Raw genomic sequence first — 17,286 nt, forward strand, 5'->3', positions numbered from 1 at the left:
AAGGTGATGGTTGAAGGTCAATTATCCAACCGGATGCCTGTGACTAGTGGGGTGCATCAGAGGTCAGTGTTATTCATTATTTATGTACTTTATTTGGCTTGAATGCTCATGGCATGATTAATGAGATACTAAATAAGGGAGCCTTGTTGATAGTGAGGCAGATTACAATGAATTACAAAGAGATCTTGATCAGTTAAGGGCTGAGAAATGGCAGTTGGACTTCGGTAGGTTTCAAAGGTAAGTTTAATGTCAGAGGTATGTATACAATATACATCCTGAAATTATTTTTCTTCGCAAACATCCATGAAAACAGAGAAGTGCCCCAAAGAATGAATGACAGTTAAATGTTAGAACCCCAAAGCGCCCCAACTCCCCCCATGCTTAAGCAGCAACAAAGCAAAACCCCACCTCTCCCACCAGCAAAAAAGCATCTGCACCCTCCACCGAGCATGCAAGTGTGCAGCAAAGCTTAAATAATGACACAGACGCAGTATCCCAAAGACTACTCGTTCACCTGGTAATTCGACATACCACTGGCACTGGTGCGCTCTCTCTCTCTCTCTCTCTCTCTCTCTCTCTCTCTCTCTCTCTCTCTCTCTCTCTCTCCCTCTCCCTCTCCCTCTCTCCCTCCCTCCCCCTCCCTCTACCTCCCCTTAATAAAGGAAAAAGAGATATCCCCATTTCACAGCAAGAGGGGAGGGATAGCAAAACAACTCACTGATTTACAATGTTAAAAGTCTGTTGTATTGCTTGTTCCGAACTCTGTGCCCAAAGAACTTGGGTCTCTGGGCACACAGCCAGCAGCCAGCTCAGATAAAAATGAGGTGATGCCATCTGGGCATTCAAATCAGAGTAGGACCTATAGAGTGAATAACAGGCCACTGACAAGTATTGTGGAACAGAGGAACCTGGGGGTACAAGTTCACAGTTCACTGAATGTGGCCACACAAGTAGACAGTGGTGAAGAAGGCATATAGCTTGCTGGCCTTAATCAATCAGGGCATTGAGTTAGGAGTAGGGATATTATGTCGCAGTTATGTAAGTCACTGGTGAGACTGCGCTTTAGAAACATAGGAAATAGGTGCAGGAGTAGGCCATTCGGCCCTTCGAGCCTGCACCGCCATTCAGTATGATCATGGCTGATCATCCAACTCAGAACCCTGTACCTGCTTTCTCTCCATACCCCTGATCCCTTTAGCCACAAGGGCCATATCTAACTTCCTCTTAAATATAGCCAATGAACTGGCCTCAACTGTTTCCTGTGGCAGAGAATTCCACAGATTCACCACTCTCTGTGTGAAGAAGTTTTTTCTCATCTCGGTCCTAAAAGGCTTCCCCTTTATTCTTAAACTGTGACCCCTCATTCTGGACTTCCCCAACATCAGAAACAATCTTTCTGCATCTAGCTTGTCCAATCCCTTTAGAATTTTATACGTTTCAATAAGATCCCCCCTTCAATCTTCTAAATTCCAGTGAGTATAAGCCTAGTCGATCCAGTCTTTCTTCATATGAAAGTCCTGCCATCCCAGGAATCAATCTGGTGAACCTCCTCTGTACTCCCTCTATGGCAAGAATGTTTTTCCTCAGATTAGGGAACCAAAACTGCACACAATATTCTAGGTGCGGTCTCACCAAGGCCTTGGACAACTGCAGTAGAACCTCCCTGCTCCTGTAGTCAAATCCTTTTGCTATGAATGCCAACATACCATTTGGCTTTTTCACCGCCTGCTGTACCTGCATGCCCACCTTCAATGACTTGTGTATAATGACACCCAGGTCTCGTTGAGTACTGTGTATAGTTCTAGTCACCCTGTTTTAGGTAAGACATTGTCAAGTTGGAGAGGGTGCAGAAGAGATTTACAAGGATGCTGCCTGGACCAGAAGGCCTGACTTATGAGGAGAGGTTGGCCACACTGGATCTTTATTCATTGGAATATAGAATGAGGGCTGACCTCATGAGGGGTTTGGATAAGGTAGGAGTCACAAAATTTGACCCAGGTTTGGTGAGTCCAAAACTGAAGAGCACAGACACAAGATGGGGGTGGAGAGATTGAAAAGATAAAGACCTGCGAGACACAGAGATTAGCGAGACTAGAAGAGAGGCTGCTGTGGTCAGCAAAGACTAATTGGGCTGAAGGGTCTGCCGTATTACTCTTATGACTCTTACTACTTTATGATTCTCAATTTTTGATCAATACATTGACCAGGCCTTTTGCTCCACAGATGCTACCTGACTCTAGATCCTCTCTAAATGAGGTCTCACCAATGCCTTATAAATCCCCCACATTACCTCTTTGTTTTTGTATTCTAAATTCCTCTGGAAGTCAAAGTTAACATATTTGCCTTCCTTACTGCTGACTCATGCTGCACGTTAACCTTTAGGGAGTTCTGCACTAGGATTTCCAAGTCCCTTTGCACCCCAGATTTCTGAATTTACTCCCCATTTACAAAATAGTCTATGCCCTCATTCCTTCTACCAAAGTGCATGACCATACACTTCCCTCCACTGTATTCCATCTCCCAATACTTAGCCCATTTTCCTAATCTATCTAAGTCCTTCTTGAGACTCCCTGCTGATCCACCTATATTTGTATCGTCTGCAAACCTGGTCTTCAATTTCATCATTTAGATCATTAACATATAATGTGAAAACTAGTGGACTCAAAATCTGTTCCAGAAACCAATCATCCTCCACGTGGAAAAGACGGCCCTCTCACCTTAAATCTACGTTCCTTAGTTTTAGGCTCCTTGACCCTGGGGAAAACACTAATGGCCACCTACCTTGTCTACTCCCCTCTATATCACTCCAGAACAGGGTTTCCCAATCTCAGGTCCACGGACCCCTTGGTTAATGGCTTTCAAAAGATTGGGAACCCTGCTCCAGAAGATCTCTCTCGGCTTTCTGTGCCCCAAGTGCAGAAGTCCGAGCCATTCCAGGTTCTCCTTAAAAAGTCAAATTCTCCAGTCCTAACTAAAATAAGAGGAGATCCAGCTGTTCTGGCTGTGGGAGGGGCTGAGCACTGTGGGCAGTAACTCTGGCAGTGTGTACTAATAATGCAGCTGAGGCACTGGGGGAGACGATGAGATTCGACAGTGAATGTAGAAATGGAAGTCCTCCAGTGTGAGTAGTGATACAGTAGAGAGGCAGGGGGTGAAGCTGTGGTGTAGCTGCCTGGCTGGACAAAACAGTTAATCGAGAGCACTGACAAAGTAGTCGTGGCTGAAGAGCGCTGGTACAGCTGCCCGTGCAGTGAAGTGGTGAGCACTGGCATGGGTACCCCGCTCAGGGGGGGCCTCTGGCTCAACCGACTGAGTTGCCAGAGGCTGTGAGCACTGGCATGAATCAAAGGAGGTGACCAGTCAGGGAAACTGAATATTTGGTTGAATGGTACGACAACAACAATCTCTAACTCAAAGTCTGCAAAACTAAAGTGCTGATTATTGACTCCAGGACAAGGAAACCACAGATCCACGAACCAGTCCTCATCAGGGGATTGGAGTTGGAGTGGGTCAGTAACTTGAAATTCCTTGATGTTATCATTTTAGGGGATCTGTTCTGGGGCCAGCATGTAATTTCTCTAGGAATTTATACAGATTCGGCATATCATCTAAAATCTTGATGAACTTCTACAGATGCACAGTGGAGAGTATTCTCATTGGTTGCATCAATGCCCATGAATGGAAAAGCCTACATAAAGTAATTGATACAGCCCAGCCCATCCCAGGCAAAGCCCTCCCCACCATTGTGAACCTCTATAAGGAGCACTAAAACAAGAAAGCAGTATCCATCGTCAAGGACCCCCAACACCTCCTCTTGCCATTGCCATTGGAAAGGAGGGAAAAGAGCCTTAGGTCACACACCACCATGTTCAGGAACAGCTGTTACTCTTTAACCATCATCCTCTTGAACTAACATGGATAACTTCACTCACCTCAACAGTGAAGTTGTGAACTTACTTTCAAGGAGATTACAGTTCATGCTCCCAATACATGTTCTGCTGAAGGGTCTTGGCCCAAGGCGACGACCGTTCTCTTTGCAGTGGCTGCTACCTGGCCTGCTGAGTTCCTCCAGCATTTTGTGTGTGTGTGTGTGTTGCTGGGATTTTCAGCACCTGCAGATTTTCTCTTGTTTGTATCTCAATACTATTTATTTATCGTCTATTAGTTTTGTATTTGAACAGTTTGTATTCCTTTGCGCGTTGGTTGTTGGTCCATTTTTGTGCGGAGTCTTCTACTGATTCAAAAGTATTGCTTGGTAAATGAATCTGAGAGTAGTATGTGGTGACATGTGCCTACTGTGATCACTTTACTGTGACGGGTGCCCTGTTGGGGGAGGCAGTGAGCACTGGCAATGCAGCCAGACCGGGTGGCTGGCGGAGGGCAGTGGTTTGTACCCCGGCGCTGCCTGCGCTTCTCCTACATCATTCGATTTTCCGCTCTGCATTCATCGCCGCTTTGCTGGCCAGTTCCGGATCATGTTTAGCTCAGCTCCACACTGCATGGCCGGGCCGCTGACCTAGCTGTTCTGGGACTTCGGCAACGATGAGAAGAGAAATCACCGGCTCTTATGAAGAGGTAACCGGCTGAAGCAGGGTGCGAATCCCAGGGCTACGGGCTGTTTGCTGCCGGTAACCTCTGCCTTTCAGCGAGTTAATTAAACTCAAGTCTCTCCAGTTAGTTGCCAAAAGTTTGTTGTTTTGGGTCTTAATTTAGTTTGAAATAAGTGCGTTTTAAATAACACTGTGCTTTATGCATTGTATGCTTCTTTCCCACCAGCAAAGTATATTTTCATATACCTTTTTTTGGGTGAAATGCCTGTCTCCGGCTCTGTACAGCACAGCGAGTATAAGTGCCGGAAACTTGCTGCCCGGGGTGTGGGGTGTGGGGTGTGGGGTGGGGGGGGGGGGAGTAACTGCTGCCTCTCAAGATGTAGGAACGGCACAAAGGATCCACCCGCTTTCACATTACAGAGGATGAAGACCGGGTTTCACGAAAGCAGTAGTGTTGGTGCATTGAAATACTGGTTTATTTTCTCGAGTTCAGCTCTGACCTCTGCTTGGCAACCTGAAGGAAACAACCGGAAGTATAGTTTCTTTATTCCCAGGGTGTATTTTCTCTGAACCCTCAGCTATATAAATGCCTATGAACTCCCGATGGATGGGGACTCGGCCCGAAACGTCATTTCCCTCTATAGATGCTGCGTTCTTCCAGCGTTTATTTTGTATGTATATAATTCATCTCTGTCGTTGAGGGTATCTGTCATAAACCTTTCCTTTATCACACTGCGCACGCATCCACTTCTCTCAGCTTTTTATATCAAGTGTAACAATCTCACCTCACGTGGCTACTTACGCATGTGACAACCCGCCCCCTCCAGTACTCACTCTAGTTAAATTACTCTCTATCTGTGTATCTAACCCGGTATCGTTTTTAAAACCTCACGTTAGCGCTCTTCTTCCGTTAAATGGGTTTTAAGCTTTCCATACAACACAAAGTCAAAGAGCCGCACCCAGCTAGCCTGCCATCTATCCACTATATTACAGATCCCTTCTGTGCCAGAACTGCCCAAGGCATCCCATGAACATTCCCTTTCTGTGTTGACTTGAAATTGTACTATTTCTTCTGCAGTTGCTAAAACTGTCCTTCATCTCAGCCCCTACACAAGCATTCCAACTTCAGGGAAATTATTTGAATTTGTTCCAGAAAGCACACAATTATTGTGGTAACTGTGACCATCAGATTACTTGGGGTGTATTTTGAATGTCCATTTACATATTTCCAAAGTACAAAGTAAAATTTACTTTCAGAGGACGTACATGTCACCACACACAACCCTGAGATTCTTTTTCTGTGGGCATACTTAGTAAATCTATAGAACAGTGACTGTAAACAGGATCAATGGACAGCAAACTGTGTAAACTATGGAAAAGAAGGAAAAAGTCCTGTTAGTCCTGCTGAAGGGTTTTGGCTGGAAACGTCAACTGTATTCTTTTCCATAGATGCTGCCTGGCCTGCTGAGTTCCTCCAGCATTTTGTTTGTGTTGCTCAGATTTCCAGCATCTGCAGAATTTCTTGTTTTTAAAATTTGGCTTCATTTAAAATATCAAAATACTGGATTAGTTACTTTTGTCCATCTGTGAGCTGAAACTACAGCTCATTGTTTAAATTTGGCATCAAATACATCTTTATTGAGTTCCCACAGAGTGTTGCTTTAAATATTTAACTTAGTTGCTTTATTTTCCTATATTGCAATAATGGCTGGACTTTTTAAAAGTTCTTCTCTAGCTGTAAGATGATTTGGAGCATTCTGACATCATGGAAAACTCATAGATATCAATGCAATCTACTCACTAATTACTGCCAGATCTACTGAGTCTTTCCAGCATTTTTGTTTATTGTTTCAGATTTCCAGCATCTGTGGGTCTCTGGCTATCTTTTAAGTCAATAGACGTTCATTGTTCAGTAATATACTACTCTGAAAAGTGAGTTTATTTCTACTTTTGAGCTAAGTGTGAAATTGCCTCCCTATGAAAAGCCTTGCATTCAAAGGGGCGATGCATTTAAGCTCAGATTGCAGGTGGGTGGGAACCAGAGTGCTAGTACAGCTAGTGGAGAGGTTGTGGAGGCAGGTGTTGGTAAGACCTCGGACAAAGTCAAGAATCAGAAGGTTGAGCAGGGTGTAACTAATGTTCTGGGCTGTGTATATTTCAATGCAAAATGTATCGTAGGAAGGGCAGATGAGCTAAGGTCATGGATCAACACCTGGAATTAGGATATTGTAGCCATTGAAGTGAGACGGTTGTGAGGGACAGGACCTGATTCAGTATACTGGGGTTCCATTGTTTTAGATGTGACAAAGCGGGAGGGCCTCGAACAGGTCCGCAGCCTTGTCGTGGTTTGGCAGCTTCCATTCCTCATTGACGTGGACAGCTATGTTGCCTGGAGTCAGGGCTTTACGCTTTTCCTCTTGGTAGGATCACCCATGACAAACAGTTCGAAGGGTTGAGGCTGGGATAAGAGTTCCAGGTTCAGGGGTTCAGCTCAGGGCTTGCATTGCAGCCCCAAACACCAGCAGGTATAAATGGGCAGTAGGTAAGTAAGAAAAAGTGGGAGGAGGGGAGGTGTTAATAATCAGGGAAAATGTCACAGCAGTGCCCAGTCAGTCGGCAGAGACTGGAGAACTTGTCTAGTGAGACATTATGGTAGAAATGAGGAATAAGAAAGGTATGACTATGTTAATGGGGCTATATTATAGACCACCCAACAGTCCAGAAGATTTATAGGAACAAATTTGTAGCAAGATCAGACTGTTGCAAGAAACATAAGGTTGTTATAGTAGGTGATTTAGGCTTTCCACATATTGACTAAGACTCCCATATTATAACAGGACTATACAGGATAGAGTTTGTCAGATGTGTTCAGGAAAGTTTCCTTTATCAGTACATAGAAGTCCCATCTGGAGAGAATGCGATACTAGATCTGCCATTAGGTAATGAGACAGGACAGGGGACAGAAGGGGAATACTTACCTTCTAGTGACCAAAATGTCATTAGTTTCAGACTAGATGTGCAAAAAGACATGTGTGGTTTGCAGGTTGAGAATCTAAATTGGAGAAAGGCCAATTTTGATGGTATCAGGAAGGATCCGGCAAGTGTGAAGTACCTGAGGAATGAAAGATAACCAATGCTGTTTGACTGTTTAAGAAAGGCCTAAAAATAAGAAAGGGAATTATGGGCGAGTGAGCCTGACATCAATAGTTGGAAAGGTATTGGAAGGTATTCTGAGGGACCGGATATGTGAATATTTGGATAGACAGGGTCTGACTGGGGATAGTCAGCATGTCTTTGTGCATGGTAGGTCATATCTAACTAATCTCATAGAGTTTTTCAAGGAAGTTATCAGGCAAGTGGATGAAGACAAGACAGTGGGATGTGGTCTACGTGGATTTTAGCAAAGCATTTGACAAGGACCCCCATGGGAGGTTGGTCAAGAAGTTTCAGTTCCTTGGATTTCAAGATGAGGTAGTAAATTGGATTAGATAGGATTAGACATTTGTTTTGTGGAAGAAACCAGTGAGTGGTAGTAGATGGTTGCCTCTCTAACTGGAGGACTGTGACTAGTGGAGTGCCGCAGGGATCGGTGCAGGGTCTGCTGTTGTTTGCCATCTACATCAATGATCTGAATGATCATGTGGATCAGCAGATTTGCGGATAATACCAAATTTTGGGGAGTAGTGGACAGTGAGGCAAGCTATCATGGCTTGCAACAGGATCTGGAAAAATGGGGTGAATATGGCAGATGGAATTTAAAGAAGACAAGTGTGAGGTGTTGCACTTCAGTAGGTCCAGCTAGGATGGGTCTTCCACAGTGAACCATATGGCTGATGAGTGTGGTTGAACAAAGGGATCTGGGAATACAGGTCCATAGTTCATTGAAAGTGACAGCACAGTTAGATATGGTTATAAAGAAAGCTTTTGGCACATTGGCCTTCATAAATCAGAAAAGAACAGAAGATGGGGTGGTATGTTGAAGTTGTATAAGACATTCACCTACCATCCCTCCAGCCTCCACGTCCAACACATAATTCGCCGTAACTTCTGCTATCTCCAACAGGATCCCACCACCAAACACATCTTTCCATCCCCCACACTTACTGCATTCCGCAGGGATCCCTTGTCCCTATGTGACTCCCTTGTCCGTTCATCTCTCCCCATTGATCTTCCTCCTGCACTTATCCTTGCGAGTGGAACAAGTGCTACACCTGCCCAGGTGCTCCCGGCATGGCCTCCTGTATATCGGTGAGACCCGATGTAGATTGGGAGACTGCTTCACCGAACACCTACACTCTGTCTGCCAGAAAAAGTGGGATCTCCCAGTGGCCAGCCATTGTATTTCTACTTCCCATTCCCATTCCAATATGTCAGTAAATGGCCTCTTCTACTGCCGTGGTGAGGCCATGATCAGGTTGGAGGGGCATTCTGATATTCCGTCTTGGTAGCCTCCAACCTCACAGCATGAGCATTGATTTCTTGAATTTCTGATAATGTCCCCCCTTCCCCATTCTCCAATCCCATTTCCATCTCTCAGCTTTTCTCCTGACCTGCCCATCACTTCCCTCTGGTGCTCCTCCCCCTTCCCTTTCTTCCATGTCCTTCTGTCCTCTCCTATCAGATTCCCCCTTCTCCAGTCCTTTATCTTTTTCACCAATTGACTTCCCAGCTCTTTACTTTACCCCCCCCCCCACCCCCACTGGCTGGTTTCACCTATCACCTAATACCTTGTATTTCTTCCTTCCTTTCCCCCACCTTCTCACTCTGACATAATCTTTTTTCTCCAATGCTGATGAAGGGTCTTGGCCCAAAATGTCGACAGTTTACTCTTTCCCACAGATGCTGCCTGGCCTGCTGAGCTCCTCCAGTATTTTGTGTGTTTTGCAGACATTGGTGAGACCTAGTTGAGAATACTGAGTACAGTTTTGGTCACTCAACTACAGGAAAGATTCGTAGAGGTTGGTAGAGTATAGAGACATTTTACAAAGATGCTGGGTCGGAGCACCTGTGTTATAAGGAAAGATTGACTTTCTTTCTTGGAATGTAGAAGATTGAGAGGAGATTTGATAGAGGTATATAAAATTGCCGGGGATACAGATAGAGTAAATGCAGGCAGGCTTTTCCCACTGAAGTGGGTGGGACTGTAACCAGATCTCATGGGTTAGGGTGCAAGGTGAAAATTTTAAGAGGAACATGAGGATAAATTTCTTCACTTAGAGAGTCGTGACTGTGGAACGGGCTGCCAGCACAAATACAGTAGTGCACGTGAGCTTGATTTCAACGTTTAAGAAAAGTTTGGATAGGTACTGGAATGGTAGGAGTTAGGAGGGCTGTGGTCCCAGTGCAGGATGATGGGAGTAAGCAGTTTGAATGGTTTGTCATGGATTAGATGGGCCAAAGGGCCTGTTTCTGTGCTGTACTTTTCTATAATTCTGACTAATATTTTTTACATGTCAAAATGTCAAAGAAGTAAATATCACTATCAATCTGTGATTGGGAGCTGGAAGCTTGCTGAATTTTGTTCATATATTAAAACTGACTTGTATAGCTATCAGCAGTTGAAACCTTTTATTTTCAAGTGACATGACTATCTGACAACAAGCAGATCACAGGTCAATTGCATCATACCAAACAACACTGAAAAGCATTTGTAGATTGGAAATCGGATTGCCTCTGTGAGATAAAGTTGTCTGATACATTGTAAAGAGAGTTGGACTTGGGTGTGCTACCTTCCAGGGTGTTAAGATAATCAAGTAAATGAAGAGTGCCACAAGAAACAGGTGCATTTCATGCTCCCATGATTTATTATCTGAGTACTTTCATAAATATATTTACATATCACCAGTGGAAAGAAATTATGTGTTCCAGTCTCTCTATAGAACAAAAGAAAACAGCCATCATTATACTCCTTTTCAAATTCATCTCTAGCTGTCTACAGACCAATTGCTTACATGCATAGCCAGCCTGGTGTCCAATGAGGTGAGAGGAGTTAGTTTTAACCATTCTATGGATATGGGTCATTCCATGATGTTGACCACTCACCCTGTTCACTGTCCTGAGCCAGAACAAAGAGTCAAATATTCAATGACCATAAGACATAGGAGCAGAATTAGGCCATTTGGCCCATTGAGTCTGCTCCACCATTCAATCATGGCTGATCCTTTTTTCTTCTCCTCCTCAACCCCAGGTCCTGGCCTTCTCCCATAATCTGTGATGCCGTGTCCAATCAAGAACCTATCCATCTCTGCCTTAAATACACCCAGCGACCTGGCGCAAATTCACCAACCTTTGGCTAAAGAAATTTTTCCGCATCTCTGTTTTGAAAGGGCGCCTCTCTATCCTAAGACTGTGCTCTCTTGTCCTAGACTCTCCCACCCTGGGAAATACCCTTATCCCTATCTACTCTGCCTAGGCCTTTCAACATTCAAAAGGTTTCAATGAGATTCCCCCCCCCCCCCCCCATCCTTCTGAATTTCAGTAAGTAAAGACCCAGAACCATCAAAAGTTCCTTGTATGATAAACTTTTCATTTCTGGAATCATCCTTGTGAACCTTCTCTGGACCCTCTCCAACACCAGCACATCTTTTCTAAGATGAGGGGCCCAAAACTGTTCACAATACTCAAGCTGAGGCCTCACCAGTGCCTTATAAAATCTCAGCATCGCATCCTTGCTCTTGTATTCTAGACCTCTTGAAATGAATGCTAACATGGCATTTACCTTCCTCACCATGAACTCAGCCTGCAAGCTAATCTTTAGGGTGTTCAGCACAAGGACTCCCAAGTTCCTTTGCTTCTTAGGTTTTTGGATTTTCTCCCCATTTAGAAAATAGTCCACACATTTATTTCTATTGCCAAAGTGTGTGACCATGCATTTTCCAACATTGTATTTCATTTGCCATTTTCTTGCCCATTCCCTAATCTGTCTAAGTCCTCCTGCATCTTTCCTGTTTCCTTAACACTACCTGCCCCTTCACCAATCTCTGTATCGTCTGCAAGCTTAGCAACAAAGCCATCTATTCCATCATCTAAAACATTGATATACAGCATAAAAAGAAGTGGTCCCAACACTGACCCCTGCAGAACACCACTAATCACTGGCAGCCAAGCAGAATTGAATCTTTTTAATCCCACTCACTGCCTCCTACCAATCAGCCAATGCTCTAACCATGTTAGTAACTTTCCTGTAATACCATGGGCTCTTAACTTAGTAAGCATCCTTATGTGTGGCACCTTGTCAAAGGCCTTCTGAAAGTCCAAATACACAACATCCACTGCATCCCCTTTATCTATCCTACTTGTAATTTCCTCAAAGAATTCCAACAGGTTCATCAGGCAGGATTTTCCCTGTACTATCTTGTCCTGCGTCACCAAGTACTCCATCATCTCATCCTTAAAAATTGACTCTAACATCTTTCCAATCACTGAGGTCAGGCTAACTGGTCTATAATTTCCTTTCTACTGCCTTCCTCCTTTCTCAAATAGTGGAGTGACCTTTGCAATTTTCCAGTCCTCTGGCACAATGCCAGAGTCCAATGATCTTAGAAAGATAATTTCTGATGCCACCACAATCTTTAAACACTACCTCTTTCAGAGCCCTAGGGTGCATTTCTTCTGGTCTGGGTGACTTATGTTCCTTTAAGTGTTTCAGCTTTTTGAGCAACTTCTCTTTTGTAATAACAACTGCACCCACTTCTCTTTCTTCATACACTACAACGTCATGCATACTGCTAGCATCTTCCACAGTGAAGACTGATGGAAGATACTCAGTTAGTTAATCAACCATCTCCTTGTCCCCCATTATTATTTCTCGGCCTTATTTTCTAGCAGTTCTACATCCACTCTCATTTCTCTATTATTTTTACCATACTTGAAAAAACTTTTACTCTCCACTTTTTACAATAGCTTTGTCTTCCCTTGTCAATGGTACTATTTTACCATTTGAGTATTTCTTCGGTTTTGGAATACATCTGTCCTACATCTTCCTCACTTTTCCCAGAAATGCACACCATTGCTGCTCTGCTGTCATCCCTGCCAGCAACTCCTTCCAATTTACTTTGGCCAACTCCTCTCTCATACCACTGTAATTTCCCTTACTCCACTGAAATACTGCTACATCAGACTTTACTTTCTCCCTGTCAAATTTCAAGTTGAACTCAATCATATTGTGTCTGCTTGCTGAGGGAATCAGGCCCTCAGTCCTCGGAGTCACCTCATGCCGGTAGGCGGAGGTGGGGACAGCGTAAGCGGTGTGTGAGGAAGCGGAAGCGAAGCGAGCGGGCAGGAGTCCGTGCCAGGAAAAAAGTGAACCCTAGCCGGCCAGCTCTCCCGTCCATTCTGCTCTCCAATGGGCATTAAATTGGACTACATCTGTGGCAATCTCGGCGGGAGTACAGAAACGGGACGGAATCCCGGGCACCACCATCCAGCTGATTATTTATGTAACAGATTTTCCCCCAAGCCATCGGACTACCAACCTACTGACCTCTGCTGTGCCTATCGTCTTGTCTATTGTTTATTGTAATGCCTGCACTGTTCTGTGTACTTTATGCAGTCCTGGGTAGGTCTGTAGTCTAGTGTAGTTGTTGTGTTGGTTTATGTAGTTCAATGTAGTTTTTGTACTGTCATGTAGCACCATGGTCCTGGAAAATGTCTCATTTTTACTGTGTACTGTTACAGCAGTTATGGTTGAAATGACAATAAAAAGCAACTTGAACTTGAACGTGATCACTGCTTCCTAAGGTTTCCTTTACCTTAAGCTCCCTAATCGCCTCCAGTTCATCACATAACACCCAATCTAGTACAGCTGATCCCCTGGTACGCTCAATGACAAACTGCTCTAAAAAGCCATCTCTCAGGCATGACTGGGAATATTTGGCTCAAACTACCTCAGTACTGATGAGGGTGGTCTAGCTGATCACTTTTTTCTATAGCAGACGGGAAGAAGCTGTTTCTGAATTGCTGAGTGTGTGCCTTCAGGCTTTTGTACCTCCTACCTGATGGTAAAAATGAAAAGAGGGTGTATCCTGCATGGTAGGGTCCTTAATGATGGGCACCAGCTTCCGAAGGCACTGCTCCTTGAAGATGCTATGGAGGCTGGTACCCATCATGGAGATGACTAATTTACAAATTTCTGCAACTTACTTTGCAGTTTCCTCACCCACCCCCCATCCCTCATAACAGACAGTGATGCAGCCAGTCAGAATGCTCTCCACGGCACTTTTGTAGAAGCCTTCAAGTGTTTTAGTTGACAAACCAAACCTCCTCAAATTCCAAATGAAACACAGCCACTGCCTTGCCTTCTTTGTATCTGCATCAATATGTTGCATCCAGGATAGGTCCTTGGAGATATTGACACCCAGGAACTTGAAACTGCTCACTCTCTCCACTTCAGATCCCTCTATGACAACTGGCTTATGTTCTCTCGTCTTAACCTTTCTGAGGTCCACAATCAGCACTTTGGTCTTGCTGATGTGGAGTGCAAGATTGTTGCTGTGACACCACTCAACTAACTGGTATTTCTTGCTCCTGTGCACCTTTTGTCAGCATCTGAAATTCTGCCAGCCATGGTTGGTGTGCTATGAGCTTTGCCTAGCCACACAGTTATGGGTGGAGAGAGAGTTGATTGTCAGTGAAGTGGAGATGTGTGACCCTTTTCATTTTGTAATGTGTCAATTTGTGCATTTCCATTTATTTACCAGTTGTGATGATGCTTCTGCTCTGGCTACCTCCAATAAAGGGGATTGTGAACCAGTTGCTGGAGTGATGTAGTGGCTGAAGGAAATCCTGCAGCCTTGCCTCCTTCCCTTGCTTTGTTACTTGTCCACAAGTAGTTGCCATCCCAGAGCAAGAGTGAACATTCAGTTCTTTCAGGAGCTAGGAGTTAATAGCTGTGGCTTAAGCAAATAGTTCTGAAGTTTTTCCTCCCTGCCTTATCTCTACATGGACTGTGCCTGGCATTGTTTGCACATTTAAGATATGAAAGATTGAATTTGTCCACTCTCTGGCAAGGATTGCAGTAAATAGTATGGGTAAAATCTGAAGTTAATCCATCTTTTTTTTCCCACTTCTTAGGCAAAGTACAAGACTGAGGTCTCTGTGTTCAGTTGAATTACAGATTATAAATTTGATTTATTACGTTCAAAATGGAGTTAATCAATTTTATTCTGAATCCAGACAAATTACTCAGAAATGAATTGGAAAATCCAATCAGAAGTAGTTGTTGCGATTTTTATACATAAGGCTGTCTGGAAAGGTAGACATAGTCTTAATTAAAAACTACCAAACCACACCAGATGATATAATGATATATAGTGGTGGCTTGGTAGTTTGCATGAGTAATAGACTCCCGACAAAGGTGGAGTCATTGTGCAAATCCATCTCTTGCTTATTACAAATGTAGTTTCATATTCTCACGGCTGCTGCAAATATGAAGTTGATGGGCGTGATCTGCTAAGTGAATGATATTTGCTCACCAATCTGCAAACATTGTTAAATAATTGCAAAATTAAAATGAACATACAATATATATGTTTACAAGTAGACAAAATTGTTCACCAGTATTCTTTCGTATCTTAAATGTGCAAACAATGCCAGGCATAGACCATGCAGAGATAAGGCAGAGAGGAAAAACTTCAGAACAATTTGCTTCAAGGTTGCAGACTAAGTAGATAAAGCAGTTGGGAGACTTACGGGGTCTTGGCACTGTAAATCTGGACTTTATAATCTTTGGCTTTAGCAGGGCAGCTTGTTTCTGAAAAATATAACAAGGACATAGAGGGCTTAGGATAAAGGGAAGAAACTTGCTTTCCCTCGAACAAATATAAAGGGAGATCTGACTGTCGATAATTTTTGATAGAGCAGAAAAGGTGACACTCTGATAAATGATTTGCTAAATAAACTCCAGATGCTAAAATTATCAGGAGGTTACTTTCTTCTTCAAAGGAAAAATATAAAAGTCGCTTTGTGGAATAGTGAAAGCATGTTCTTTGGGAACATTAAAGAAGTCACTTAATGTGAAGAGGACTGACTCTCGGAATTTTGGGATAAAATTTCGGTCTGGGATTAAATGGAATAATTTTTTCAAAGAGCCAGCAGGAGGGGAGGTGGACTATCCTTCTATGGCCCCCATTTGCACATTAAGATTCTAAGATAACCATCACCCATATGAATGAGATAAGTCTTTTAAAATCTCCTTGATAGAAAGAAAGCCAAGCTGCACACGGTGTAAGAATTGGGTTCCGCCCCCTCTTCTGTCTTAATAAATATTGCAGATACTGTATTGTTTTCCCTGAGCACACGATGGACCACGTAAAATGTTGTTAACAGGAAAGGTTATATCAGACTCCCCAAAACCTGAGGTGGATCCGATTCTACTTAATCCAACTGTAGGAAAACTAATTCTGAAACATTTGCTGCTTCCACTTAGGATGTTTGAAGTGTTTGGATCTCCTCAGACTTTAGATCACTAGTCGATAGCTGTTACTTAATTCGAATCTGCTTATAGAGTGTTTACTCCTCTCTGTAGCTTTCAAATGATGAAGCAGAGGAAAGACGCCCAAGTTCTGATCTCGGCGATGAGAATAATGCAGAAGAAGAGGATATGAACAGCCCAGAGTTACAAGGTAATAATGCTTTGTGAGAACTGCACTTTCCTGGCTGGTCCAGCTTTCCCTGGGGGAAGACATTTGATCCCTATTTCATACTTTTCCAATGTTGCGCAGTCAGGTAAGAGGTTACATTTGATCTATTTTACATTTGTTTTAATGTGGAGGCCAGGCCGGGATCTGCTATGTTTTGTATCTCCAGAAACTAATGGAATTAAGAACACGGGAGTCTGGGGATACTCGTGTACATAGTTTTACTGTAATGAGGTGTCATTCATGTACTTCTTACATATAATCCGTAATGAATTATGTAAGCAAAGAAGGCTTAATCAGACAATATATTTACAGTATTAGACACATATTAATGAAATATTAAATACAGTGCAGACTCATTATTAAACTAAGACCAGCACTTTCTCTATGTAGTCTATCTTGTATTGACTGCAGGGAATGGTCAGTAAAACTGAATAAATTTTGATTTTAGTCCCAGTTGTGAAACTACTTCCTCTGTTGAATTACTGTGGTGGGGGTTCCTCAGCTGTCAGGTTTTCTGAATTCCATGATTCCTTTTCCTGTCAGGCTTGTCTAGGTATGAAAACGTTCTAATTAAATTCTTCCAGTGAAATTTAAATGTTTATTTTGTTTTTTAGCTTTCAGATAAATTTTATATTTAAGTCACAAAATTGCAGTTTTATCTATATAAAACTTAACAATTTTATAATAAAAATCTGGTTTTTACTATAGTGTGTTCACATGTACTTAGAAACAGGGCATCGGAAGCTGGAAGTTAACTTTTCCACCATGATAATGGCATATAATGTCAAGGATAGGAGGTTGGACTCTCTCTCTGGTTGAAGATGGTCATTGTCTCACACTTCTCTGTTGCAAACCCTCCTTGAGACTTTTCAGCCATTCCTGCAAGTCTTTCTGTATGCAGGGAGAGACTGCTTTACTTACTGTGGAGTTACAAGTGGAACTAAATTCTGTGCCATTTTGCGAGTACAGTTATGGAGATTTTCCATCGTGTTGCTGTTTCTGCAACATTTGACAAACTCAGCCTCATACACTTAGCACAAATGTTCCAAGATGGTGCTTTAGGTTCTTTGTCACTATCCCACTTTAGCAAGAGCATC

The 17,286-nt window shown here is 43.2% G+C and overlaps 1 protein-coding gene across 5 annotated transcripts in view; it reads left to right on the forward strand.

Moving 5' to 3' along the window:
* Window positions 1–17,286, forward strand: part of pacc1 (proton activated chloride channel 1) — a 133,050-nt gene that overhangs the window by 85,906 nt on the left and 29,858 nt on the right. For 2 of the 5 annotated variants that reach the window (XM_059985869.1, XM_059985873.1), the window contains exons 1-2: window positions 4,347–4,575; window positions 16,075–16,171. In XM_059985869.1, coding sequence (XP_059841852.1) covers window positions 4,543–4,575; window positions 16,075–16,171 — 130 coding nt within the window. In that variant the 5' untranslated portion in view covers window positions 4,347–4,542. Of the gene's footprint in view, window positions 1–4,346; window positions 4,629–16,074; window positions 16,172–17,286 lie in introns of those variants that run through there. The other 3 variants (XM_059985870.1, XM_059985871.1, XM_059985872.1) reach the window with 2 other exon arrangements.

Source organism: Hypanus sabinus, chromosome 12, assembly GCF_030144855.1.
Source record: "Hypanus sabinus isolate sHypSab1 chromosome 12, sHypSab1.hap1, whole genome shotgun sequence".
Classification (NCBI taxonomy): Eukaryota; Metazoa; Chordata; class Chondrichthyes; order Myliobatiformes; family Dasyatidae; genus Hypanus; species Hypanus sabinus.